At 36.6% G+C, this 26,950-nt stretch overlaps 1 protein-coding gene across 4 annotated transcripts in view; it reads left to right on the forward strand.

The window, feature by feature from the left end:
• The window catches only part of LOC150082631 (serine/threonine-protein phosphatase 4 regulatory subunit 1-like), a 677,709-nt gene that overhangs the window by 629,783 nt on the left and 20,976 nt on the right, over nucleotides 1-26,950 (forward strand). For all 4 annotated transcript variants that reach the window (XM_090377553.1, XM_090377552.1, XM_090377554.1 and 1 more), the window contains 2 exons: nucleotides 12,007-12,107; nucleotides 21,870-21,990. In XM_090377553.1, coding sequence (XP_090233679.1) covers nucleotides 12,007-12,107; nucleotides 21,870-21,990 — 222 coding nt within the window. The remainder of the gene's footprint in view (nucleotides 1-12,006; nucleotides 12,108-21,869; nucleotides 21,991-26,950) is intronic.

Below are 26,950 nucleotides of genomic sequence, written 5' to 3' on the forward strand. Positions count from 1 at the left end.
GATGACATCAAGGCCATTTTGCAAAAGCACGAGCCAGTTTGTTTTTGCTTACATACCTGAAGGCAAATGAAAACCCTTCCCTTCGTAACACTACTATCATCTGAAAGGACAGAACCGGGGATGGACCTGCTCATGGGGGTGTTGCTATACTAGGCAACCGTACCCCTTTCAAACTATTCCAGTCTCCACCAACATAGAAGCGGTAGTGGTTCGCCTTACGGTAGGGTTTTTATTAACAGTCTGTTCAGTTTATTTGCCACCTGATATTCCCCAGAAAGACCTTGATGCTGTCATTGTGCAGCTGCCTACTCTTGTCTTACTCCTGGGTGATTTCAATGGACATAACACCCTGTGGGGTAGTGCCAACATTAATGGCACCACCCCACAGGTCAACGAACATATGCTCACTGATAATGACCTTTCCCTTCTAAATGTGGGAACTAACACCTTTTTCCACATGCCTACCCATACCTTCTCTGCTATTGACCTCTCTATATGTCCACCCTGGCGCCTCCGTAGCCAGGTGGGAAGGAGCAGCAGTGCGTAGCACACGCTTCTTGATTAGACCGGGGTTCGAGCCCGTCACCACCAAATACGGAGGATGCGGAAAGGTCAGGGAATGACCACCGCATATCCCGGAGCAATATGGCCTTAGTTGCTAATGCTCCTAAAAAGCAAAATAACAAATAACAAACAAAATATGTCCACCCCTCTCTCCTTCCTTCACTCACTTGAGAGGTAGAGCAGAACCTTTATGGAAGTGACCACTTCCCTGTGATAACCAACTTACCTAAAGGGAGGCCATGCCCACCTTTTAAGTTACCGTGATGGAAGATTGATCAGGCTGACTGGAATACCTTTCAACACCTGGTAGACTTTAACATCAGTACAGTCAGTCAGGAGCCCATCAATGATGCAGTGGTGTACATCACAGAAAGCATTGTCCAAACAGCTGCAGTTACAATTCCAAAAACATCTAGCTGATTCCCACCATTTCCAAAACCTTGGTGGAATGCTGAATGCGCAGCAGCAAAAATGGCACAAAATAAAGCTTGGGGTATATTTCAACAATATGCTACCGCAGCCAATCTTTTAGCTTTCAAACATGCACATGCGAAAGCACGATATACTCGTCGTCAGAGCCAAAAGGAATCCTGGATCTGCTTTACATCTACTATTACCCAACCTATCAGGAGTAAAGCTATCTGGGACAAAATTCGGAAAATGAAGGGTAAATATACATTGCACCCTTCATCGGTCCTGGACTGTAATGGTTGCATTATTGCGGACCAAACTGCAATAGCCAACGCACTTGGGGAACCTTTTCTACTATCTCATCAACATCTTCTTACTTCCCAGAATTTCTGGTCTGGAAAGACCAACTCGAAAAGCAGCCAATTAACTTTAAATCAAAAAGGTCTTATCCATATAATGGGCCGTTCATCACGGAAGAGTTAAAAACAGCTCTAACTCTTACCAAGGCCAGTGCTGCTGGACCAGATCTTATCCATTATGATATGATCAAGCATCTGTCTGCAAAATCCATGGACCAACTGCTCTTTCTATATAACAGAATATTTCAAGCAGAGCAGTTTCCGGATTCCTGTCCTATTGCTCTGACCAGCTGCCTGTGCAAAATTCTGGAGAGAATGGTCAATGCCCGCCTTATATGGTATTTAGAGGCAAATGGGCTCATCTCCAGATTCCAGTGTGTCTTCTGTAGGACTAGGTCAACTTTAGACCATTTAATCAGGCTTGAAACTTCCATTCGAGATGCCTTTTTAAAACGAGAACACCTGGTGTCCGTGTTCTTCGATATGGAAAAAAAGCGTATGACACAATTTGGAGATTTGGAATTTTAAAAGACCTCTACAGCATCGGCCTTAGAGGTCATCTCCCAAATTTTATAAAAAACTTTTCATCTCATCGTTTTTTCCAAGTCCGTGTAGGATCTACTCTCTCTCCTCAAGGATCCGTTTTAAGTGTTACGCTTTTTGCCATCAGAGTGAATACTAACACAGAACAACTTCCTCCAACTGTAAATTGTTCCCTCTATGTTGACGATTTTAGCATATTCTGTCATTCCTGCAACATGAGGGTAATTGAGAGGCAACTGCAACATGCCGTTGACTGCCTGAACTTGTGGGCAACGGATTCAGGTTCTCTCCACAGAAGACTTTGCGTGCATTTTTGCAGAAAGCTCAGTCTTCACCTTAACCTGAATTGAGGCTTGGACTTAATGCTATTCCAGTAGTACCTGAGACTAGATTTTTGGGGCTCATATTTGATAGAAAGTTGACTTTTCTATAACACATTCGTCAACTACGTACGAAGTGCATGAGAGGCTTGAATTTCCTACATGCAATTTCCTCACTTTGGGGCGCTGACCGATGCAATCTTTTGCGCCTCTATCATGCACTCATGCGATCTAAGTTAGCTTACAGGTGCCAGGTATACGCATCTTCTAGACTCGGCATACTCCGATCAGGCAATCTGTATTGCCACTGAAGCATTTTGAACGTCTCCTATCCAGAGCCTATATGTCGAAGCGAATGAGCCCTCGTTATCACTTTGCAGAAAACAGTTGTCTCTACAGTATGCTTTGAAACTGAAATCCCTGCCAGACCCTCCGACATGGACACCCGTTTTTGAGCCATGTTCAGAAAATCTGTACAACATTCACCAGACCGCCAATCAACCATTCGGTATTTGTATCCAAAGACTACTGAGCGATTTGAATATCACATTAGACAATGTTGTCCCATCACCAGGGCAACCTTCTCCACCCTGGCATACTCATATCCCAAATTGCAACTTCTCCCTTAACAACTGGAGAAAGGACAGTACTCCATCTGCTGTCTACCTGCAGCTCTTTTTAGCACAGCCTCGGAACATTCTGACTTCTTGCCCGTCTACACAGATGGCTCGAGGTTAGAAATGTCTGTCAGATCTTCAGTTGTTTTCCCACGGTATCTGAGTAGATCTCCCATGAATGTAGTGTGTTCACTGCAGAGCTGCACGTGGTTGAGCTAGCCTTAGATCATATACTAACCACCCACCACAAAAAATATATTATACATACCGATTCTCTGAGTTCATTGCAGGCTTTATCATCAATGAGGCTCAATCCTCATCCTGTCCTGACTTGGATACAGCAGAAGCTGCACTTCCTTTCACAATCTGCATTTGATGTTCGCTTCTGCTGGATCCCGGGCCACATTGGTATCTCAGGAAATGATTTGGCAGACACTTCAGCCAAATCAGCGAAGCTCTTTAACTCTTGCCTGTTAGTCCCCTATACAGACTACAGGCAAGTACAGTAACCCCCCCCCCTATTCGCGGGGGTTATTCCTGAGAAGCCACGAATACTGAGTTATGGTTCCCATAGTAATAAAGGGGTTCCGTTCCAAAGGGGTTCCGTTATATAAGAAAAACTATATATATCTAAAATTTTGTCTATGTATGTATTATATGAACCTTCATAATATGACTATGTACATAGACAGTACATAGTGAAATGCAAGCATATGGTATCGAAATGAAAATAAACAATTTAATATTAATTGTAATATTTATTAGAAATTTCAAACCAGCGCCTTTGCTAGCTAAAAAACTTATCCCGCCAGTGCTATCACCAGTTTCGCTAAAGTGTTGATAAAGGAGTTTTGCCTTTTCACGAATGATAAGTGAACTTAATAGAATTTTATTTTGAGTTCGGTCTTCTATCCACAGATTTAAAGCTTTTCCCATTTTTTTTCTAATTTAACATCACGAGTTACAGAGCAAATTTTTGAAGCAATTAGCTCGTTTTCATGGACACTACGTCGGATTTTTTCTTCCGATTTCTTGATTGATCGTATCGTTGACTCATTGATTTTATAATGTTTTGCCACTGAGGAGACACTTTCACCATTAGAAATTTTATCTAATAACTCAATTTTATTCGCTAATGTCATCGCCTTCTTTGATCTTTTCACATTTCCCTTGTTATTCGTAGCCATATTTTTGTACGGGTTTAGCACACTCGAAAAAGTCTGTTTTACATCGCAAAACGATAGATTTATCACTTTTGTAGCATATAAATTGATAAATTTATTCAATTTATAAGCATATAAATTAAAAGCAAACGAAGAAACCTTCCATGACAAGAGCATAACACATATTGAACAAGGATTGGCGAGAAACATCCACGCTCGCGATTTTGTGACCCCTCTCCCCCCCACCCACCGAGCGCTGTTTTGACCAGTGAAGATAATTTTAGCCACGCCCATGTTTTTTATTCACGGAAAATGTTCACGGCGCTTTAAAATTCACATTTTTTTAGGTTTCATTTTATATTAAATCAGCGACCGCGAATAGCGGGGGTTTACTGTAATTCGAAAGAAACTTGTATCCCAATGGCAAGGCTCATGACATGGACAGACTGAAAACAAATTATATGAGATTAAGCCTGTAATTGAACATTAGCAGTCTAGTCTGCGCAGGAACCGGAAAGAGGAAGTAGTTCTATCTCGGCTCCACATAGGATATATTGTCACTTGACACATTGCTATCTGCTGAGGGCAGGCGATTGTCCTATGTGTAGAAATTGTGACACCATTTTAACAGTCCATCATATTTTAATTGAATGACCATCTTTCTGTAATGATCGTCGTTTACGTTTCAGCCATCTTTCTGAGCCTTATACACTCAGACAGATTTTATTGGACAAGGCCAACATGTCAGCTATATTTAAGTTTTTACAACTTATTAATCTAAATAACTCTATCTAGAATGTTTTTATTGTTTTATGTTTTATTAACTTTTTATATCGTATACTCTTTCACAATAATATATAAATAATTATAATATTATAGTTTTATATTTTACACCTTTTTGACTTGCTGCATTATAGCCTTAGATGCTAATGTGCCATAAAATCCTAAAACAAACAAACAAACAAAGCTCTTCATGGACTAATGTTGTTAGTGGAGTCCCCCTTGATCAGTGTTGGGTCCATTGTTGTTTTCTGTATTTATTAATGATATTGATGAAAGCATATAAGGCTTGATGAAAGCATATAAGGCTTAATGTCTAAGTTTGCAGATGATACGAAAGTCGGCAGGGTTGTTAATGACACTAATCACAGTACGTTGCTGCAACGGATCTAAAAAAGTTGAGCAGATGTGCTGAGATGTGGCAATTGAAGTTTAACATCGACAAATATAAAATACCTTTTTTAAATACAAATATCAAATATCCCAGAGTAACGTATCAACTGTGTGGTACTACACTGAGAGTGGTAGAGAATGAAAAGGACCTGGGGTAATTGTGCAGGCAGATAAGAAGTTTTCTGAGCAGTGCAGACAGTCTGCAAGAGTAGCTGATGGTGTCTTGTCGATGATATACAGGAATTTTTCTAGCCGGGATAAGGAGGTGATTGTCCCCTTGTTTGAGGCAATGGTCAGGCCACACCTTGAGTACTGTATACAGGTCTGGAGTCCTCATTTTAAGAAGTATGTAGAGCTGGTGGAACAAGTACAGAGAAAGGCAACAAGATTAGTGAATGGAACAAAGGATTGCTCTTATGAAGAAAGAGCAATCTTCTTAAGTTTTGTAAATTACAGTGTCAGGAGACTAGGCACCTGTGAGATTGTCTGATTGGGGTGCATAAAGCCTTGTATGGTTTGAGCATGCTCAGTGCTGATGGAATTCTTCCTCTTGCTCAGAATAATCGCCTGAGAGGGCATAAATTCAAATTGAGGAAACACAGTTGTAGGATAGATGTGCAGAAATTTGCCTTTAGCCAGCGGGTGGTTGATTACTGGAACAAACTTCCATCTGCCGTTGTAGAAGTTGATAGCTTAAACAGATTCAAGGCAGAACTAGACAAACATTTGGAGTGGAGTGAAGTGAATGGGTGAAATGAGAAGGATGTGTGTTTTTTTTTTGGCTGATGCTTGCGTTCATGCATCATGTGCCTTTACTAATGCTAAAAATAGAATCCCAACAAACTAAAATGTTAATGCTAATATGTTGAGATGATTACTTTTGGGGTGACAGCATAAAATGCCCATTGTAAAAAAAATAATAAAATAATTTAAAAATTTAAGAATCTGGTATTTATGTATTTATAGCACTTCAGTATTCTAATGTTTTATGTACCAATTCTGTATCATTGATCTTAATACTAGGTTTAAACAAAAGATTTATAAAAATCATTCTTTAAAGAATGATAAATTTAGATAATTTCTGATGGGCTGTTAATATTAAATGCAAGCATCATGCTATATTTAACATTTTTAAATTTAATTATTTAATAAATGAAAGAGCTTCAATGCTCAATATGTTGTATGTTATTAATCAATTTACAAACTAATGAAAGGAATTACCTTGATATAGGCATGCAGAATGTTTCTTTCCCAACACTCTCCCTGAATAAAAGAATTAAAAAAAATTAATGATCTATTTATTGTCCACATTCTAGTTTCTAAGGTAAATTGTAGTGTGGAATGAATATCATTAAAGGTATATAAAATTTCCTGTATGGTAGTCGAGTCTGTGATATAGAGGACATCGTCTAAATATCTACCATAATACCTAGGAAGAAAAGGGAATAAATATAACTGTTCAATTTGGACAAGTAGATTTCTGACATGAGGCCACTTAGATTCAGACCCATGGGCAATCCAAAAATCTGTTTGCAAACTTTGTTTTGATATGTAATGTAATTGGCTTTTATTAAATATTTGATCAAGTAAAAAAATTACTGTAATAGGAAGTTTATTGGGAAGGAGTTATTTCTCAACATTTCCCATATGATACTCAACATTGTGTGTGTACTCAACGTTCACGTTCATGTCCTCTGTATCAGACTCAACCACCAAAAAAAAAAAAAATGTTATATACCTTTAATGATATTCACTCCAGACTATGGAACTCTTAGAAGCTGGGAATATGTACAATAGATTGTTAAATTTTAAAAGTTTTACTCTTACCCATAATAATAATGACATTTTGTTTAAAATATATAGAAAACCCACCAATACTAGCATATTTTTACATTGTAACAGCTACCATCCCTTCATGTACAAAAGATCGATTATTTTAAATCAATTCCTTAATGCATTTAAATATTCTTCATATGAAACTGCTTTAAATGCAGAAATAAAAATATTGACAAACAGATTTCAAAACAGAGGTTATCCACTATCAGTAAAAAACCACATCAAGGAGCAAGCTGATAGTCAGCTAAAACAAACTGCTCCAAATAACAATAGTAATAGGAGAAAAAAAAAAATTTATTTCTTTACCATACATTGAGCATTGGCATAAACAGCTTAACCAACTTTTCAAAGACAGAATTTAAAATTGTTTCTAAACCTATAAGGAAATGACAGACTGTGTTAAATAATCATTCTATCCAATCTTCTTTCACACTTCAAACAAACAATTTGGTTTATCATATTTCGTGCAAAGACTGCGATTCATCCTATCAGGGATCTGCACACTGTGCTTTGGGCACGTGGGTGAAACAGCACAAGACTTCAGCTTGCTTCACATTTTTCAGCCTCAGAATTAGCTTTCCACACTGTCAGTGAAGCCCATACATTCTTGTTAATTGATGCCAAAATTATCAAAATCCAACACAATTATACAAAATTATTTGAAACACTCGAAATTAAATGACATCAAAATTCATTTAATGTGCTGTGCCCTTATCCGATTTCAGATGTTTGGTTTTTACGTGCATGCTCCAGGATAACAACTGATCTCTCATTTATAAATTCCACCATTCATTTCATGTTTTTACTATCCTGCGATCATGACCAAAGTTGAAGAATCTATCCTTAAAAAAAAAAAAAAAAAAAAAAATTTTTTTTTTTTTTTTTTTTAAGGATAGATTTGTATTCGTTCTAACTATAGACACGATGTCTTCCTTTGCTTGTTGACATTTGTTGGTGGTCCGATTTATTTTGATGTCCAGTTGAGAGTTCTTGAACCACAGATTACAGGTATGTTTGATCGCCAATGTTTTCTCTCCGAGTGTAGAGAATTCATTTAGTTATTTTAAATTCTTTTATTCAAGAAGAATTTTGGGAAAGAAGCATTGCATCTGCCTACCTATATCGAGGTAATTCCTCTCATTAGTTTGTAAATAAATTTAAATATATATTAAAATATTGCCTATTCAAATAAATATTGTTAATATCCTTCAGTTTGTGAAAGGATTTTGAAAAGGCTTTGCCTGTTCTGCATGTGTATACGTGCAAGGTGTTTATTTTAAATTCAAACTCGTATACCTGAGACTTTACAGAGTATATATTTTTCTCAAAAATGTCTCTTGAAGAATATAAACAACTGTGGGGGATACAAAACAATTTAGTCTAATTGAAGGAGAAGAGTTTTAGGAGTGGGAAAAATGCAGTGTGTTATGGTAAACTAATTACTTATATGATAAAAAGTAATTTGACATTTTCCCCATGAATATTAAGGAGAAATGGAATGTGCCAGAAGTCCCCTGTACATGTATATTGACTGAGACATAATCTATTTTCTGCTTTTGGATTGGAACTTGCAGACCGTCAATGTGGTGTGGTTGGGTGCCAAAGCAGGAACCTTTCTGTGCATGCAACTGTAACTCATTTGAACTTCCCAAAATCCACTGTGGCAAATGGTATTCAAAGATGGAAGACCAACCATAGATGACTCACTCAGAGACCAACCCTCAGTGACCTTATTGATTACCAGAAATTCTCTGTACATGTATATTAAATCTTCACAATATCATCACACCAGATTAGGCTCTGTTGAAAACGTCATGGAGCAGGTCCAAGAGGCCACAGGTGTATCTTACAGTATAGTTACTCCACATTGTTGATACACTGTCAGGTGCATATGACAGTACAGTAATACCCCGACTTACGCGAACTCGGAGTTACGCGGTTCTTGATTTCTTCATTTGGTGTATATCTAAAATTAGCTTACCAGTGATTTGGAAGTCAAATCTTAAAGCTTGGGTGACAGCTTCCGTTTTTGAGGACTGGTTTGATCACCACTTCATACCCGAAGTCGAACGTTATTGCAAGTCTAAACAGATTCTGTTTAAAGTGATGCTTCTTATTGACAGTGCACCCGGTCACCCTCCTGCCACCCTAATTAATTTCGACCCACGTGTGAAAGTTGTGTTTTTCCCTCCAAACACAACCAGCTTGCTTCAACCGATGGACCAGGGAGTCATCAAAACATTCAAGGCTTACTACACGAGGCGTTCGTCTGTACGTCTGAATGAAGCTATGAGACAAAATAGTGAGATATCTGTTAAAGACTTTTGGAAACAATTCAATGTTTTAGATGCCGTAAGAATCATTGAAGAATCTTGAGATGAAAATCACAAAAAAACATTGAATGGTGTCCGGAAGTAACTGTTCATTTTTTTTTAAAAAACCGAGACAAAAACAACGCCAGAAACTGATCATGTCGCTCATGTGATAGAAGTTGTTAATCTTGCCAGGCAATTAGATTTGGAAGTCAGTGGTGATGATGTCAATGAGCTGTTGGATTCACACAGTCAGGAGCTGACAATAAATGAGCTCATAGAGATGCGTGTGCAAAACGTCACTGAAGTATCCGACACTTCAGACCCAGTTCCACAAGAAAAGCACATGACAATTGCAAGCTTGACAGAAGGTCTCAGCTCAGTTGAAAAGGCTTAAAAATTTTAGAAAACATAGACGCCAACGAAGAACGCATTATAGCTACAAAGCAAGGAATAAAAAATTACTAGCTTGCTACGAAGAAATTCTGCGTGAAAAAAAGAAGGCGCTGTGTCGTCAGACGAATTTGTTAGATTTTATGAAGCCATCGACATTGAAATAACTTTTTTACGTAACTCATTTATTTTTTTAATACATATTTTGTATTAATATCTATAAATAACTGCAATTTTATTAAATATTTTTCTTCTAAACTAGTGTTTTTTGTTAGTCCTTGGTCCCAGTTAAACAAAAATTTATATGCAAAGTTGTACCCCGACTTACGCGAATTCGACTTAAGCGATTTTCGTCGGACCCACCTATCGTGTAACTTCGGGGTATTACTGTATATCAACAATGGGGAGCTGCATACCATGGGTTCAGTGGTAAGAAAGCTGCATATAAGCCTAATATCATGATTCACCAATGTAAAATGGCATTTTGAGTACCGTCATTTCATGATATTTATGGACTCTAGAACAGTGGTAGATGGTGCTATGAAGTTCTGAATCTAACTACATAATGTTTCATTCTGATGGACTTGTTTGGGTGGAAATTATCCAGAGAACTTTTCATGTCAAAATGTACCATCATGACCATAAAGTTTGGTAGAGATGATCATGTTGTGATGCTATTTTGGATTTGGTCTATGGTGTGGTGCTGTTTTGGATTTTGTCCATTTTTTATTTTATTTTTTTATGCAAACCCCAAACACGAGAGGTATTAGAATCTATAGTACTTAGTACCGTGCTTGGGTTGGAGGTTGAGAAGATGAAAGAAGATATTTGTTGACATTGGACTTGAACTTCTGTAGACTGTAATTTTCAGGAAATACGTACGAAGGAAGGTTGTTCCAGAAAATGGTAGTTGAATGAATAAACGAGGAAGATGAAAAGTTGGTTCTGTGAGTTTGAAGTTGGACAGTAAATGGATGGTGATGGCATGTGTTCGGACTGTTTTGAAAGAGAGAGCAGGAATTATAGAAGCCAATTCAGAAGAACAGTGCCCATGGAAGTATCTGTAGAAGAGGCATGCAGCAGAAACAGTATGTCTATGGGAGAACGAGTGGAAAGACTCTGTTAGAGATGAACCATTAATTAACCTAACTGCCCTCTTCTGAATGGAATGAAGAAGCCTGAGAGAGGTTTTGGGGGCACCACCCCAGATGTGGGAACAATATTCCATGGTAAGGGCGGATTTGGTCCATTGGTCATAATGCCTGCAAATATGAAGTACATGACCTGCTTGTACCATTTTGCACTACCTAAGTTGTGGCAGTAATATGGAAACAGGCTCTGTCAGTGTGTAAATAATGACATTATGGTTTGTGTACAGTGATGTTAAAGTTGGACTGGCTGATTCAGAACTTAAAACTCAACCTCGCTGAATGCCCGTGAGTTGAATTGGAACACAACATTAGGCTGCATCCCTCTTCTAAACCAGTTCAGCTTCATTGGAGGCAGAATAGAGTGAAGGCTAGCTAACACTTAGCAGAAGCTGGTAGGCCCAGAGGATCAGCTACCATACAGGCCAAGGTGACCTTATGTATTAAATTAAAATTTCTTTTTGCAACTCTCTGAGCACGTCCGAATGCTTTTCACCATATAGTGTATTTGCTTGGTCTTTCTAGTCAATCTTCCTAAAAATACCAATCTCCTTAAAATTACCATCAAACATTAGTGAGTGAGTTATACATAAGAAGAATTCTTTTCCACAACAGTGCTCTAGTCTGTAAATCACACAAAATTGAACCTGCGATTCATGAATACAACCTGACAAATCAAACATTCCACCTTATAGTCCCAATATTGCTCTTTTGTATAGTTCTGTCTTATTGTTATTTCAAGTAGATTAACTTTTTTTGATATGATTAGAGGATTCGATGATCAGGCATGAGCCCTAACAGCACTTTGTGTTTATTGCATTTCTAATGGAATTTGACATTTACTAAACTTTAGTGATATGTTTGAGGTGAGTGCCACAGCCTAAGCACTGTGCATGTGTGCGATCGCATTCTGTAAATAATGAATGCATTAGAAATCTAGCTGAATCTTTTAAGATCTATGCAGTCATTGACAGTCTTGAGATGTAGTGTATCAGATATACTTGTGCTACCCCAAAGGTACAATCTCTGTTATAAAAAGAATGGTATACTATCACTGTTGTGCAATGGTTACCAAATCCTCTATTCATTCCAAGTTTTCTGCTGTATCTCATCTTATTTGAATTTTCTTTTTTTGGAAAACTAATTTTTTTGATATTTTATTGACAGGTACTTAGCCCTAATGATAGGCGAGAGTTTCTTCCCCACATATCTGAATTTTTGGATAGTGAACATAACCGCAATTGGCGTTTCCGCTTGACTCTTGCTGAGTAAGAATATTCTTATGTATTTAATTTTTTTTATTAAAATAGTATTTAATTTTCTTGATGATAAGGATGATTTTTTGTAATTTTACATTGAATGGTATCAATTTTCAAATTAGTTTACTTCCAGATTATTAGATGAGATGAAGCTAAAATTTTACACTTTCATTATTTAACATACCTTCCAAAATTGCTGTGATGTTTGAACAATAAAAATGTATTTTAGTAGTTTAAAAATTTATTTTTGACTTAATTTTCTGTCAGGTTTTGGCCTTAAAAAATTCATATGAAAGTAATGTTTTTTTTTTTTTTTTTTTACCCAGTTTGTCTGTTCTATTAAAAAAAATAGACATAAAGCCCTCTTATACAAATGAAATTCATGTCAAAATAGTTTCATGTTTTGACTATACTTCAGAAATCAGTGGGATAGCATTTTTAATACTACAAATATAACCAAACATAATTCAGATGGGATAGATGCATGAGCGTAAATATTTAATTTCCAATGCAAAGGAAACATCTCTAGCTAAATTTTAAAATAGAGCTTCTTACAATCATTCTGGTGTAACATCTAATCAGTCTATATGTATTTCTTAATTCTGTGTATGTAGGTTGTCTCCAGGAATTACCTCCTGAAATAAGGTTGTGATTCATTGAGTTAGTTCGAGTGAAAAAGGTAATTATAAACAGAGGTCTGATTCTCTGTGGTTACAGAGTTGGATGTGAAATATAGCTTACAATTGCATGAATGCAGCAAGCATGAACATGTTTATGCGTCTTAGTGCGCCACTAGCATTGAGTTAGCAAACAATGCCGTAGAGTCATGTTGTGTCATAACAGAAGTAATAGTGAGCATGCAATGTATTTTCCAACAAAAAGAAAACATAGATACATGTTTTGCAGTCTGTAGTTGAGGATATGGCAGTGATTTCCACAACAAAGAATTCCAGATTAACAAGTGTTTCTGAATGTTCACCAGTTTTTGCTAGAAAATGACTAATTGCCAGTTGTGTTGTTGACAGTTGAACATTCAGTACAGTGGAATATAGATGAAGAGGAAAATGCTATTAAAGTGACAATGCAGCTCACAAGTTAGTACCCAAAGAATTTCCACCAGCTCTATGCATTAACAATCTAGAGAACATTAATCATGAAGAATTGAAACTGTGGATATGTAAATAGTTGGAATTTTGTTTTTGGTTCGCTGCACACTCCCATTTGCATCAATACATTTTTGTTTACCAACAAAGCACATTTTACTCATGATGCAGTCAGTGATGCCAGAAACTCATTTATGGGTGCCAGGATAATATAGTGGATTCACTACTGGTCACTTGTTTGGAGAGGTCAGAATCCATTAGAGACGAGGAATTTATAAAGGTCTATTCGGTTGAGGGCTGTAGTTAGCCTGTCTCAGGCAGAGGGTGCAGGGTTTTTTCCCATGAGTTATTCTAGGTTTTTGAGTCCACATAACATACAAATCAGCCTGTGAACATGCTTGTACAGATATTATATTCTAGTTCAGTGTGGTCTAAGATGTTGATGCTTTATAAACCCAACAGCAGAATGTTTTTCATTAATGTTTTTTTATGTCAAGGTTTTGTCTTACAATGGCATGTATATTGAACGATATATCGTATATTCATGTATAACGTAAAATTGGTTAAGATGATTAACAAGTCAATTAACCGACGTACATTTACATTTCTGAATATTGAGTTAATTTTATTTATGGATTTCTTAATTGTTGATTTTTTTTTTTTTAACTAATACCGAAAGATTTTCTTTGCCATATTTAATAATTAACTGCCATACTTTAATTCAACATACATATTTGAACTTGCTATCACTTTTGTAGATATGAGCTTTTGTACCTTCCTTTGATCAATTGTAATAGCTAGCTTGCTGATTTTTTAATATATATTTAGTATATATTTTTTAAAATTTTGTTGTGGATTTATTATTAATAAATGCTCTGTATTTCATTTATATATTTGTTACTCAATTTTCATTATATTTATGTGTTATGTAAGCTGCCGTGCTGTCATTGTACTATAATTCACTAATTCAACTGTTGCAGCATGGTTGAAAAAGTAATGTAGTACTACTTTAGTAGTGGAGTACCTCTCCTCCTTAAATGTCAGTTGAACTGCCTCACTCCCACCACCAGCTAGTTTCCTTGTTAGGTAGCCATTGCCTTTTTATGTCCTCTGAAAGTCCTTGTATAGTGCTGTAGCCTTTATTCTATATCTTTGTATTAACTTCCACATTCCAATCATTCTGGTGTAACATAAGTTTCCTGGAGCTGCATAAAAATACACTTTTTAATTTTTCCTTCTTTATTTTAGTACTTGTAATTTCACTTTGTTTCATATGGAATAGCTGTACAGATTTTACATTCATGGATATACTCTGTTCTCATTAGAAAGTTTATTATTATGATCTAGTTACTCCATTTGCATTATTAGATGTTTATCATTAAAATGTAGTTTACAAATAATTACACTAAAGATGTTATTGAGCAGGAAAGCATTTTTTCACCACTGTGGAAAGATGGAAGACTGGGACATAATTATGATAAATATATCACACTTATGCAAATATTTAAGCAAACTAGCACAACCACTTTAAATTGTCCCACTGTACACTATAGAAATTTGTTTGCAGTGATTCATTATAATGTGAACATTTTAGCATCATAAATGAGAAGATAACTTGTCTTTATTAGTACAAATAGTAGCAGAAGTGGCAAATGATACAAGAAAGCAAGCTTGTATAGCATCGGTAAAAAAAAAAAAAAAAAAACCACTACACACTTCTCCCATCCATAACTTCCAAGAATCAAGTTTTCCTTGAATTTATTCAAACCATACACTTCCTCAAAAACAGATGGAAGCCTCTTCCAATAATCAACCACCCACTTTCTGAAGACAAACTTCCACATATCCGTCCAACAACCATCCTTCTTCAATTTAAATTTATGCCCCATGTGTAGTCTCAGCAAGAGGAAGAATGCCATTCACATTCAGTTTACTCAATTCATTCAAGGCCTTATAAACACCTCAATCAGACCACCATGCAGGTGGCTAGTCTCCAGAAGCTGCAATTTGCAGAACTGAGCCCTTTCTAGGTAAGAGCATCCTTTTGTTCCCTTCAACAATCTGATTGCCTGTTTCTGCACCTGTTCCAGCAGAGCTACATCCTTATAAAAGTGAAACCTCCAGACATGTATACCATACCTAAGATGCTACCTAACCATAACCTTGTACAAAGGGATAATCACCTCCTTATCCCTGCTAGCAAAGTTTCTGTGTATCATTGATAAAACTCCATGGGCTGTTCTGGCAGCATATCTTCACTGCTCAGAGAATTTCATATCTGACTGTACAATAATTCCCCAGGTCTTTTCATTTTCCACTACTTTAGTGTAGTGCGACACCGTTGATAAGTTACTCTGGGATTACTGCTACCCCATATTCCAGTACCTTGCATACTTCAACTGCCATTTCTCAGCTCATTGACCCAATTTTCTTAGATCTTGTTGCAGTAGCTCACTCTGATTACTGTCATTGATCACCCTGCCAACTTCTATATCATCTGCAAACTTTGACATTAAGCCTTATACAGTTAGTCCTCGTATAGCACAATAGTTGTGTTCCTAGAACCCCTCATGCAATATAAACACCAGGCTGTATAGGAAAAATAGGGTTAGCTGCTGACCACCCAAGATTGAACACACATTTGTAACCAAAACATTACCAAACACAATAAATAATTGTAATAAAATATTGCTAATGCTTTTGCTTTTATCGTAAGCAAACTTGTTTTTTGTTTGATTTTCTATCCAAACAGATGACAGCCGTTCCATCTCTTCTAATTCTTTGTCTTGATCTAATGGATTTTAATTACACTTTGAGTTGTTCCTGCTATGAAAGTTGTTTTTATTTTCTCTGCATTCTTTCTAATTCTCGGAATTGCCTCATTTAGGCCTGTAGCACGTGCAATATCACGTGGTAGTAGTAGTAGTAGTAGTAGTAGTACTACTACTACTACTACTACGTGTATGATCAAATTCGTGTAGTGTAAACACGTGTTATATGAGGACTGACTGTATACCTTCATCAATATCATTAATAAATATTGAAAACAACAATTGGTCCAGCACTGAACCCTGGGGGACTCCACTGATGACATTAGTCCACAAAGACGTTCAGTTTCAACAGTTCCACTTTCCTTTCAGTTATCAAAGTCATTTAGCTCACCATTGGTGTTTTATAAACCTTTGGCATCCCCTCCCCTAAAGAACATCCTACATTCCTCATGTGTGAATGTAGATGTAAAATACCTATTCAATTTGTCAGCAACCTGAGCGAAGTCAACAGTTAACCCATTGACATCAAGTGGCCCAATGTGATTCAGTACCTTCCTTCTACTTTTAATATAAATATAGAAGTCTTTGCTGCTTTTCTTTGCATTCTTTGCCAAAAAATATTCTTTGCATGCCTAACTGCCTTTTTGACTTGATTACAGACTAGTTTATATCTACCAGCCTGATAATTTATATGCATCCCATCCATTTTTCTTCTCTGACGCAAGTCTCATTAGTTCATCTGACACCCATTTAGGTTTTGAACAATATTTCTTAGTTAGTCTAGTTAGTGTCTTAGTTATGAAAAGCCTAGTTGCTTCTATGATTACTTCCCTGAATGCTTCTCATTTAGAATTTGCTGTTGGTAACATCATCATTTGGTCCCACTGCATAGAATTTTAAAACTGTCTGAGACCACTGTAATCACCCTGACGAAAGCAAAAGCCTTTCCCTTTACTCTTGACAGTAGATATGCCTTTAATTAAATTCCACAAGACTACACTGTGATTGCTGACACCCAGTGAGTCTTTTACCTGCAGATTCTTAATGCATGTAGAATCACTGCTGATAACCAGATCAAGAGTATTGCTTCTTTTTTTTCCTCTCTAACATGCCACTGTAGAAAACAGTCATCCAAGAAATCTACGAAATCTTGCTAGTGTGTGAGTGACCAACCCAAAAATTCCAGTCAACATCTGGAAAGTTAAAATTCCCCATTATAAGACGTTCTGGTTTTTTTTGGCCCACTCTATTTCTCTGTATAGCTGTTTGGTATACTCATCACAGTCATTAGGCCTATAATACACTCCTACTCTTAATTTTTTTCCCAGTGCTTGTTTCACACCAAACTGATTCAACATTGCACTGCTCACCCACTGCCTTAGATTTAATATGCTTCTTAACTAAGAGCATAACTCCTTTACCACTCTTCCTGTTTATCCTTCCAGTATACATTATACTTCCCATATTCAAATTGAGCATCAATTATGTCTGAATGACACCATGTCTCTGCTATTCCTGCAATATCTGCATTTGATTGACTCAGTACTTCCCTTACAAATTCACCAAGTTTATTTACAATGCTCCTAGCATTAGTGTACATGCAAGTTTCCCTTACACAGCTGTATTCACTTGTTCCATGATGACCCACAGTGGGGTCTGAAATCCCTGACACCTTACTTTCCAGGCTGCTACATTTTCGAATAGAAGCAGTGCAAGAATTACCTTCACCTCTTCCTGCAACTCTGGTTAATCTATTAGTCTGTGTATCCCTCCAAGCTAGCAGTTTTCTGACCCATCTATCACTGCCTCAATGGCATCAGCAAATATTCTTACACCCCTTCTATTTAAGTGTGTCACATCCCTGCAAAAATAGTTTCTCCTGTTAACAAGCACAGACCAGTCCGATAAAAAAAATTCTAACCCTGCACATTTTCTCCAGGGCCCAGTTGATTGTCAAGGTTCTCAACATGTACTCCTTCCCGTCATGCCTGGGCAGAATTGCAGTACAGGTCAACGTTGCAACTTTTTCTCAATATTTCCCTGTATTTATTAAGCAAGTCCTTTGATCTCCTACTCTTAATATCATTAGTGCCAATGCTTACAAGCAAAGTATCACCTTTGTGCCCTTAAAAGATGATTTCTGCTCTACAATGTCATCTACTTTTGCCCCTGGCAGACATACTCTGGTCCTATTCCACCTATCCTTCTTGCACAATATATATCCCGTTTCCCTGACAATAGAGTCACCAGCAATAACCACCTCCTGTGGGACCAGTGCATTCTGCTCTGCCTTGGGGATTGCCACTATTTTGCCTAATGCAGGAGTGTGAGCTTTGGTGTTGAGTTGGGCAGCTGAGAGCTTAATTGGCCCCTATTTTAATTCCTTCACGGGCATCTACTCTACTCTTCAGACTCTCATAAATGCTCATCAGAATGGTGAGTTAGCACCTAATTTTCTCACTCTCTGCACTGAACAGAAAGACATCCTCACTTTGCTGTATCATGTCCTGTTCCAGAAAGTCAGCAAACATTGCTCAAGTTGGTTAGGACCCCATTGGTTCTCCCCCAAGCCAAAGCACTCCCACTGCTTTGTGCCCATTGCTTTGTTGCACTAGTGTGGAGCATAATTTCAATTTAAATACAATTTAATTGATCAACAATGAAAATTAATTGATTTAATTGAAGGTACTTCACTAGGCTAATAGATTTCAGTGCAGATTCCTAAGTGCAGTGATATGTCTTATGCTATCTAGGTTTAGGCTATATCATTGCGATTGCGGTTTTAAATTAGTTATCCTTACTGAAACGTAAAATTTCTTAGCTAAAAACAAACAAAAAAAAAAAAATATATATATATATATATATATATATATATGCTTAGCAAGTGATTAGAACCTTTGAGCTACTTATTTGTCACAACTGAATCCTGCTATTCCACTTCACTGATAGTTACGTCCTACGATATTTGCACTAACCACCAATACAATAGCGGTACAAATAATAAGCTGTAATTTACAAAATCACTAACTAATTTAAAAATAATCTAATGAATAGTTGTACTAATTTAATATGTTAATTAATCAAAAAGACGCCAAAAGTTTCCAGTAAACTTATCCATTCCCACAAGCTCAAAATTCTTTGTTCGTTATGTTTATCACGTACTGTCATTTTTCATAGTTAATTATCTGGAGTTGATATGTTCTTAATCACTAGTTTTCAATCTTGATTTGTGTACCACTTGTAGCATATACTTTATTATAAAGAGATATACAAAAAAATAAAATAGCTAGTATTTAACCTGCTACATACAAAATAAGTAAATAAATAAATTAAATTAAATACCAGAAAACTGAATTTATTTCAGTAGTTCAGAAAGGTTAGGAAACCTTTACATTCCAAACTGATGCCTTTATTGACAATATAATAAACACAAAAATTATATTGACTTCTGTATATTAATTTAAAAGTTTAAGCAAGAACCTAGAAATAAATATTGAGAAATTAAATAAAACTTAATTTTCCTTTTGATATTAAAAGTAAAATAATTAAAAGTAGTTTGTAATTACTTTTAATACAGTTAGGCATACAGTCACGAGGGAAGCTTACACAATTCAGATTTGATTCCTTGATTCAGATATTTGGTGCTGATAGGTTTTGGAATATGGAAATTCTATGTTGTGGAGGTGTGGGTGGGTAGCTGGAATTTGGATGAGACATTGCATCAGATTTCACAGCTCACTTGGAATAATTTATGTTCTCTTGATCCACGAAGATTGGATGTGAACATGCTTGTTTTAAATTTTTGCTGTATTAAACAGCACAAATGTCTGTTATGATAGTTATGGTAATAAAAACTGACATTTCTCCTGAAATAAACTTGGGTTCTTTTGCGTATGTTTTTAATTGATTGTCCAGGTCAATGAAGCATATTTTAACTCTGCTTTTTGCTCTATAAGATGATGAGTAGAAAGCAGATTTAAAATATGCTTCTTTTTGTAACTTTGACCAAAGTAAATTCTGTTACATTGACAATACAAACTGAAGTGTAAGGGATCTTACACTTCAGTCAAGTCTCTCCTCATAGAAGCCTGATCTCCAGACACTACAATTTACAGAGTTGAAATTTTTCTTAGTAAAAGTACCTTTTTGTACCCCTGATTGATGCTATTCTCTGCACCCATTCCACCAGATTGCCTTATACAGTGAAATAATCCCCTTCTTGTCAGTGCTGGCAAAGTTCCTGAATATCATCAAAAGAATCCCGTGAGCTGTCCTAGCAACCTATCTGCACTGCTCAAAGAACTTCACATTGAATTGTTCAATTATCCCTAGCTCTGTTGTTCTCTACTACCTTGAGTGTGGTAGCATGTAATTGATATGTTATTCTACGGTTAAAAAAAAAACTGCAGGATGGAAGCCTCCTCAGCAATTCATGTTGAGGGAAATGGACCATAATCTGCCACGCTGGTCCAGTGCGGGTTGGCAGATCGACCTTATTTAGCAGTCAGGGGCTTGAATCCCGGTCTACTCAAAGAGCGTGCTACTGCACTCTCACCCTGACCACTCGGCTGCGGTTACTGTTACCCAATTGGAGTACTATTCAATTCTCCGTTAAGGCCATAACTGTTAACATAAGCAAAGAATTCTTTGCATTCTTAGCCAGACATCTCTTAATCTGTTTCAGCTTGCCTAATCTTCTTAGTGACTTGATTGCAGACTAGTTTTTAGTTTCTTTTGGTTTTTGTGCCCCCTGATAATTTATAATCATCTAATTCATCCAATAGCAGTTGGTTTTTCTGCCAACAGTATTTGACTCTTTATCAAGTGAGTTTCCAAATGTGTGTGAATTCTGTGTAGCTAGTTTCAGTTAGAAGATTATATAAATACATTTTTAAATATTAGTTAATTATATAATTTTATACAGCAAAATGTTTTGTTCAACACATTGGTTAATTTCGGTTATTTTAAATTTGTTAATTTCGGTTAGATAGTAAGAATGACATCCACAAAACATACATTTTTAGGTTTTGGTAGATAAAATAAATAAAAAATCATCAGACAGTGTGTGTCAGAATATTATATACAGACATTAGATATTTTCAAATTGTGACACCACAAATATCCCTGCTAACAGGTAGGAACGTAGGCTTCCCACGCTAATGCCTGATCTTAGAATATTGATTCTATTTTGGATGGTGACGTAAGACTTTAGATGGTGACTGTATGGAGAGATGGACGAGATTAAAGATATTCTGTTTTGAAAAAGGCCTGTGGAATGAGACAAAGATTTATTTTTCCATTCTTCCAGTATCTCATTCGGGGAAGCTCTTGAACCTTGAAAGGAAATATTGGAGAAACATTGATTTGTCTTCAGAGCTTATCAGTAAAAATAGGATTTATATACTTACTCATAAAAATAGGATTTATCATCTTTGCTTTCAGTGAGGCTGACTAGGAATTTGATTTTGAATTTTGATGCTCCAAATTTATAATTTTTTAAGATTTGAAGAATAAAATAGAGGTATGACTGTTTTTCTGATTGATATTTAAAAAAAAAAATTCCCCTTCCTTTTTCCACCTTAAATTATAACATAAGCTTCTTCTTCTTTTTTTTTTTTTTTTTTTTTTTTTTCCATAAAAATAACAGGTATTGGAATTCTGGTGACCTTATTAAAGGTTATCTCACAATTTGGTGAGAAGACAGAGAGCAATTTAATTATCTCTCTTTTATAAATAGTGCAGTATAAACTACCTTGTTACTATTATTTTTTAAATTATATTAGAACAAGTTTAATCAGTTAAACTGATTAAACTCATATGTAATATAAGAGTTTCATTTATCGTGTAATGAATGTGAATTCCTAGAATAATAATCTGCAACAATTTTTTTTTTTTAGACAGCTGATACCTACAGCAGAGTTATATAATCCAGCAGATATTAAAGAGTTCCTAATGCCTCTAGCATTGGCATTGGTGAAGGATAAAGTTTGTGCAGTGCGTCTTGTTGCTGTGCAAGTGGTAATATTCTAATCATTCTTTTATTTCTTATGCTTTTTATATTGTTTAATATGAATACCTCTAATAAACTTTTATTGCACTTGATGTAGCACGTGGTCAGGCACACGGGCGCAGAAGCATATGCACTTTGAGTGGACCGTGCTTCAAGTTCACATGACTGCTAAATATGATTAATGTTTGCATTCATTGTCAAAAATAATTAATGTAAACTCCTCCGTCCTGATGGTCATGTCAGAATTTAAACTAGCAATTTTTTTTTTTTTTTTTGCACTAGTGATGTATATACTGTAGGTAGGTCTCTTCTAGAAGATGCAAAAAGTTTGGGACACAAAGTGCATTTCAACAAAAAATGATCTTTGACAGAGGGAGCAGATCCTGCCCCACTAATTATTCCTGGATCTTTAGCCAACATAGTGCAAATTGGACACACACTGAACCCACACATCCATAACATATGATAAAAATCATATGAACTGGTAACTGAAATAATTGATTTCCAACAACTTTAATTATGAGATTAAATATCCATAATTATTACTGCATCCTTGGATTTAAGGGAGGTCCCTATGAATCAGCGATGTGGGAATTTATTCCCAATTCTTAAAGGGGGAGGAATCAAAGGGTGACTTGATTAATTACAGACCTTTTTAACTTCACTTCTGTTCCAAGGATAATTGTGGAGCCACTAGTTAAAGAAGTAATGCAGGACCATCTAGACAGGATGCAGTCACAGCATGGACTTGACTTGTTAAGGAATGATCTTCTCAGAAAAACTTGATTGGATACTGTGATGCAGTAACAAAAGATCTAGATGGAAAGAATAATTTTGATATCGTATACTTAGATTTCAGAAAAGCTTTTGACACTTCCAGATAAAATGCTTCTGTAGAAATTGGAACAATATGGTATTAAGGACAAGTTCTTGATAGGGATAAAGGTATGGTTGAGTGGGAAAAGATAGAGTGGTTTCACTGGGTACTGCTCTTATTGGTGAAGTTCCCATTATTCGGTGCTGGGCCCATTGTTGTTTTATATTTTTATTAATTATATTGATTGAAGGTATGTCAGGCTTAATGTCTAAGTTATCAGTTGGTATGGAGTAGTAGTAGTAGTAGTAGTAGTGGCATGTGATGCAAGAAAGCAAATGTATGAGCTTATGCAGCATCAGCCAAAAAAAAAAAAAAAAAAAAATCACACCATTCCCTCCAAATGCCTGTCCAGTTCCTCCTTAAATTTATTCAACCTATCAACTTCCACAACGACAGATGGAAGTTTGTTCCAGCAATTAACCACCAGCTGGCTAAAGGCAAATTTCCGCACATCTAATCTACATCTGTCTTTTCTTAATTTGAATTTATGCCCCCTTAGGTTCGTAATCTGAACAAGTGGAAGGATCCCATCAGAATTCAGCGTGCTGAACCCATTCAAGGCCTTATACACCTCAATCAGATCACCGTGCAGGTGCCTACTCTCCAGCCACTGAAATTTGCAGAACTTAAGCCTCTCTTGATAAGAGTTTGGCAGGGTAGTTAATCATGGTGTGATATGATATTACAACATGATTTAGAAAAATTAGGTAGGTGGGCTGAGAAGTGTTAATAGAAATTTAACGTTGATAATTGCCCAGTACTGAATAGGGGTAGCAGTAATCCAAGGATAACACCAACTGTGTAGTGCCACACTGAGGATAGTGGAGAATGAAAATGAAAAGATAAGCGTTTAGTAAGATATGAAGTTTTCCAAGCCATGCAGATGGGCTGCTAGGACGGTTCTTTGGTTTTTGTTAACAATATACAGAAATTTTTCCTGCAAGCAAAATTCCTGTATCCTGTTGTACAAGGTGATGGTTAAGGTACATCTTGAGTACTGCTATGCATCTGGAAGCCTCATTTTAGAAAGGATGTGGTTCTCTTTGAACAGGTGCTGAGAAGAGTAGCCTGATTATTGAGGGGAATAAAAGGGTGCTCTTACCAGGAAAGGTTTCGATTCTACAAATTGCAGCATCTGAAAGATCTAATTGAGGTGTTTTATTGGGTTGAATAAGCTCGGTGCTGATGGCATCCTTTGTCTTGCTCAGAATTATACAGATGAGGGGGCATAAATTGAAATTGAGGAAGAATGGTTGTAGGACAGATGTGTGGAAATTTGCCTTCTGCCAGCAGGTTGTAAACTGTTGGAACAAACTTCTGTATGATCTGTTTATTCTCCCCCCCCACCCTTTATGTTGTGTAAGATTGCTTTCTTGCATCATTTACCACCACATCTACTGATACCAAACCTCCAAAATAAATCTCATTTAAATAGCAACGTCAACAGCAACAATAAATTGTTGCTGTTGTGTTTATTATATTGCAAGCTTTAGTTCAGGGTATAGGGCAGAAGTGCACCTGCTAAGTCTATTGTATTTATTGCTACTTTGTAATTTCTAAATAGTTAGCAAAGAAGTTTAGCATATTTTTGTGAAGTGGATAAGTGGAAATTACAGTAATTTAATCTTGATCGGAAAAACCTTCATTCTGTATTTAATATGACCAGCAGTATGCAACAGTTGGAGAATAAATGTTGTAGTTACTGAGTTTATCAAGACAGCTGACAAAAAGTATTTCAGAGTGCATGATTGTTTCACTAATCTACGACTACAGCCATAGTTTTTGGTTGTTATGCTTTTCAAAACAATAAACATAATTTTGTAAAACTAACAAATAAAACTCTTGAAAAACAACTAAAAAAATTAGTGAATTAGTTATTAATTATTAGTCATTTAGTTTTGTTTATGCTATAACTGAATTGAAACCCAGATCCAATGTTTTCTATGTGTTGCTTATAGGATTTTAGTTTTAAAAATTTTTTGCAAACTTTATAAAAACTTACATGGATTAATATGCATAGATCCCTCCTGGTTCTCAGGGAATGATTTGGTATTGGGTAAATGTGAATGGCATCCTCCCTCTTACTTAGACAACATACATCATGTGACATTCATTTAAATTGATCATGTGACATTCGTTTAAATTGAGGATGGTTGCAGGGTAGATGTGTGAAAATTTGCTTTCAGCCAAGTAGTTGATTATTGGAACAAACTTCTATCACGTACCATGGAAGTGGATAATTTGAATAAATTTAAGGAGAACTAGGCAAATTGTTAGAGAGGTAGGATGATGGCGGTTTTTTTTTTTTTTTATACAAGCTTGCTATCTTGCATCATTTGCCACTACTAATACCAATACTAATAAACATTCTTATAGCCATTTGCATCTTGTTTGAAATTGATAATACACCGATGAGCCAAAACATTATGACCACCTACCTAATATGATGTTGGTCCTCCACGTGCAGCCACAACAGCTTGTACCCGGCAAGGCATGAATGCTACAAGAATTCTAAATATGTCTTGTGGTATCTGGTACCAACATGTAACCAGCAGATCCTTTAACTCCTGTAAGGTCTTTGGTTGAGATGCCGCAGATCGGAGTTGCTGTTCCAACACAAACCACAGATGCTCGATGGGATTGATGTCTGGGGAATTTGGAGACCAGGGAACAGACCTGGAAATCTTCTTCATGTTCCGCGAACCAGTCTCGAACAATCCAGGCGATGTAGCATGCCGCATTATCCTCCTGAAAGACTGTACCCTCAGAGGGAAAGACCGTTACCCTGAAAGGATGTACCTGGTCAGCAATGATGTTTAGCTAGGTGGTAGACATCAGAGTGCCCAGCACATGGATGACTGGACCCAGGGTATCCCAGCAGAACATTGCCCAAAGCACAACACTGGTTTGGTTTCGTCCTACGGTGCATCCAGGTGCCATCACTTCCCCAAGTAAATGATGCATGTATGCATACCCGGCTGCCCACACAGTGCAACAGGAAACGTGATTCATCAGACCAGACAACCTTCTTCCAATCACTCAAGATCCAGTTTCAATGCTCACATGCCCATTGTTGGCACTGTTGCTGGTGAACCGTGGTTAGCATAAGCACTCAGAGCAGCCTGCAGCTATTGCAGCCCCATTTAAAGCAGGGTTCGATGTACTGTGTGTGTTGTGATACATTATTACATTACTCCTGTCACCAGCATTCCAATTTCTGGCGAGTTGTGCCACAGTCGCTCTTCTGTTGCACGTACCATCCAGGAGAGCCTTTATTCAATTTGAGCATCAGTGAGCTGTGGCCGTCCAACACCTTTCCTGCAGTTCGTAGGTTCCCCCTCCTCGGACCACATTCGGTAGATACTAAGCATGGCTAACCGTGAGCATCCCACCAGTGTGTCATTTCAGATATGCTCTGACCCAGTTATCTGGCCTTTATCAAACTTACTTAAGTCCTGTCTTTCCCATCCGAAGAATAAGAGTAACACTGATTAATGGAGCTCAGTATCAGGTGTTTTTTTATACCGTGTCCTGACACACGCACGCACCATAGTTCACGTGCAGTAGCTTCAATTTGCATAACTACTCACTGGTCATAATGTTTTGGCTCATCAGTGTAGTTTGCAGCTCTTTTTATTCTGCCTATTTTAGCTAACTATCACCTTCATGAGGAACATCCACTGCTCAGGCTATTAAAAATTTTTGCATATTATCTAAAGCACTTTTATCTCATATTGTTTGCTTTAGCAGCTCCAATCCATTTCCTTATTAAGAAAGGAATCCAAACTGCTGTTCTGTATTAGTATTAATTATTGTCAAAATATTGAAAGGAAGCAAACTTATGCAACATCACGGACAAAAAAAAAACAAAAAAACTTTTGCTATTCTATATAATAATTTATAGTCTTTTAAATTTATCCAAACTTTCTATATCCACACTGGGTGAAGGTTATAGAGAAGATGTGCAAATTTTTGCACATCTTCTCTATAACCATCCTCTTTCAGTTTAAATTTCTGCTCTTGTATGTGTTTCCAAAGATACAGTAAAGATGCCATCAGCATTTAGCTTATTCATTACTTTTAAAGCTGAA

This window comes from Mastigoproctus giganteus, chromosome 7 (genome assembly GCF_048544385.1).
Source record: "Mastigoproctus giganteus isolate SK-2022 chromosome 7, ASM4854438v1, whole genome shotgun sequence".
NCBI classification, from domain to species: domain Eukaryota; kingdom Metazoa; phylum Arthropoda; class Arachnida; order Uropygi; family Thelyphonidae; genus Mastigoproctus; species Mastigoproctus giganteus.